Source organism: Brassica oleracea, chromosome C1, assembly GCF_000695525.1.
Source record: "Brassica oleracea var. oleracea cultivar TO1000 chromosome C1, BOL, whole genome shotgun sequence".
Taxonomy (NCBI): domain Eukaryota; kingdom Viridiplantae; phylum Streptophyta; class Magnoliopsida; order Brassicales; family Brassicaceae; genus Brassica; species Brassica oleracea.
In genome coordinates, this window is record NC_027748.1 from 16,993,085 (window position 1) to 16,995,564 (window position 2,480).

A 2,480-nucleotide genomic window follows, 5' to 3' on the forward strand; every position below is an offset into this window, starting at 1 on the left:
GGGGGCCTAAGTGTTTGGAGGAGCTGATTGATTGCTTCCCTTGTTGCTGCAAAGTCCTGCCTCATGTCTGAGACGTCCTGTTTCACCCCAGCAACATCAGAAGTGACACTTTGGAGGGTTGTCTCAAGACCGCCCACACGCATCTCCAGGTCCAGGTTGCGGGCAATACCATTGGGGACGCGTGAAGAAGGCGCATGCTCCCTGAATTGTTCACTGCCCAGTCCGTAAACATATCCCCTCTTACTCTTAGCATTCTGTCAAGAGAAATGGAAAAATATTCAAAACCAAGCAAGACCAAACAGAAACTAACATAAGGCTATTTGATCAACTCAGGTAACACATGTAATGCAATTGTCAAAACAGAACAGAAGATTAAAAGTGTCCGAGAATAAAAATGTTAAGCTATCATACCTTCAGATAAGCCTTGTTTAACATGAGGCGAGAAGGAGCAGATGATGCACTTGGACTCCCTGGTGATCCTTCAGTGTTAGAGAGCTGTGTGGCTTCCATCTCGGCCTGAGTTCCCAGTTCTTCAGCCCGTTCTTCAGCCCGATAGTCCACAAAAGTCCCATCTGGTCGGGAGTGTGTCTCCCTGACAAGGGCAGTGTAGGATGGTGGTTCACCAGAGGCTTGCGTCTGCAAAAAAAAAGAAATTAGGAAGACAGATTAGAAAGACAGATTATAGTACAGACATGGAAGATACCATGTTATACGCTATCCTTGCAAAACACCTAGGGCCTGCATTATGCTTGTGGCACCCTTTACCCACAGGATCAGCCTTGCGGCTTTTAGCAGCCTTCTTGCTTTTCTTTTTAGCTTCATCAGTCGCCCAATACTCCAGAAGCAGTGTCCAGTCGCTATCATTGATGTACTTTGGCTTCTTGTGTTGCCTCTTCTTCTTGCTAATCCTTTCACCAACGGATGTCATCGTTTCCTTCTTCCACAGACCGTAGACCAAATCATTAAATTGAGGCTCCCAGTAGAAATTTTGCTACAACAAAAAACAAAACAGTAAGAGGTTTAGAAACAGGAAATAATAACAGTAAGTGATTTTTTTAAAAATGTAATTTTTGATTACCACAAACGTTTGCCACCAGGAATCCTTCATTTCCTCAGGCACCTTATTCCAACTCTTCCAAGGACCCATGTAGTATCCTTGCCAAGTTGCACGGATGAAAGCATGGATACATGGGTCAATACCAAACATCAGTAACTGAAACAAGACTATGACAAAATCATACCTAAAATTTCACAAAACAATCCTAACAGAAACAATCCTAACCAATCAAAGACACAATTCAAATAACAGAAACATTCAAAGATGAGGAAGTGATCTTACCATAAAGCTCCATTCGGTTTATCAGGATGGAGATGTGGCTGTGAGAGCCTAGCAAGTGAGTTGAGCATCGCATTAAGGGTCATCTGCGGGTAGCTGTTGGAACGAGATGAGGAAGCAGCATGGTTTGGAGCGGTTCCAGTAGCACCAGGAGGCATAGGAGGAGACCCAGCATGGTAAACAGCGGGTCCAGTAGCACCCGAAGGCATAGGAGGAGACGCAGCTTGTGTTCCAGGTGCTCTTGTTGAGTTCATCTGTACAAAACCAACAAGAACACATCTTTAGAGTCAAGAAAGAGAGAAAGACAAATCTAAACGAAGAACAGAAAGTAGACAGACAAAACCCCTAATCGAAACAGAAAGTAGACAGACAAAGCCCCTAATCGATACTCTAAAATAAAAAAAACCCTATATCGAAACAGAAAGTAGACATGTAACAACCAATCAAACAAGATAGAGAGAAATCGAAACCCTAGATCGAAAACCCTAAAACATCATATCGAATCGAGAATCGAAGGGTTTCATCTCCGAGAAAGGAGAAGAGAAAGAGAGAGGGTTACCATGAGAGGTGGGAGATGGAATCGGAGACGGCAAATTGAATCGGAGACGGCGAGATTGAACCGGAGATGGCGACACAAGAAACAGAGAGGAGAAGAACCGTTCCGTCGCGAGTCGAGAGAGAGAGAGTATCTTTTTTTCTCTAAGTGTTGAGAAGAAAGAAGAAAACTGAATTATTAAACCCTTTTCTACAGCCACGAAATATCAGTGGCTAAACCGTGGCACTAAACCGCGAAATTAAAAACAATTGGAGCCAAAACCAAATCAATTGGAGCCAATCCAATTGGTTTACCAAAATTTTGGACTAGCCACGATTTAGCCACGCAATTACAGTGGCAATATGTAATATCTCACGGGAAACCAAAAAAAATTCGAGCCAAACCAATTGGTTTTCTCTATTTTCCTTATAGCCACGAAACAGCCACTAATAAACCGTGGCTGTATCTAAAAACGCGTAACAACAAACACCCAACCCCTAAAGCACAATCCCTAAAACCCAAACTCTTTTCCATCAAACTTTATACCCATACAACAACTACAATTCAAACCCTTCATACATTCATATATTTTACATAATATAATTTTTC

General features: G+C 42.5%; 1 protein-coding gene across 1 annotated transcript in view; it reads right to left on the reverse strand.

Moving 5' to 3' along the window:
- Positions 1–2,311, reverse strand: part of LOC106333423 — a 2,837-nt gene extending 526 nt beyond the window's left edge. Inside the window, exons 1-4 of the mRNA XM_013771869.1 lie at positions 1,079–2,311; positions 704–991; positions 412–636; positions 7–254 (exon numbers count right to left, since the gene is read on the reverse strand). Coding sequence (XP_013627323.1) covers positions 7–254; positions 412–636; positions 704–991; positions 1,079–1,207 — 890 coding nt within the window. The 5' untranslated portion in view covers positions 1,208–2,311. The remainder of the gene's footprint in view (positions 1–6; positions 255–411; positions 637–703; positions 992–1,078) is intronic.
- Between the last annotated feature and the right edge of the window lie 169 nt (positions 2,312–2,480).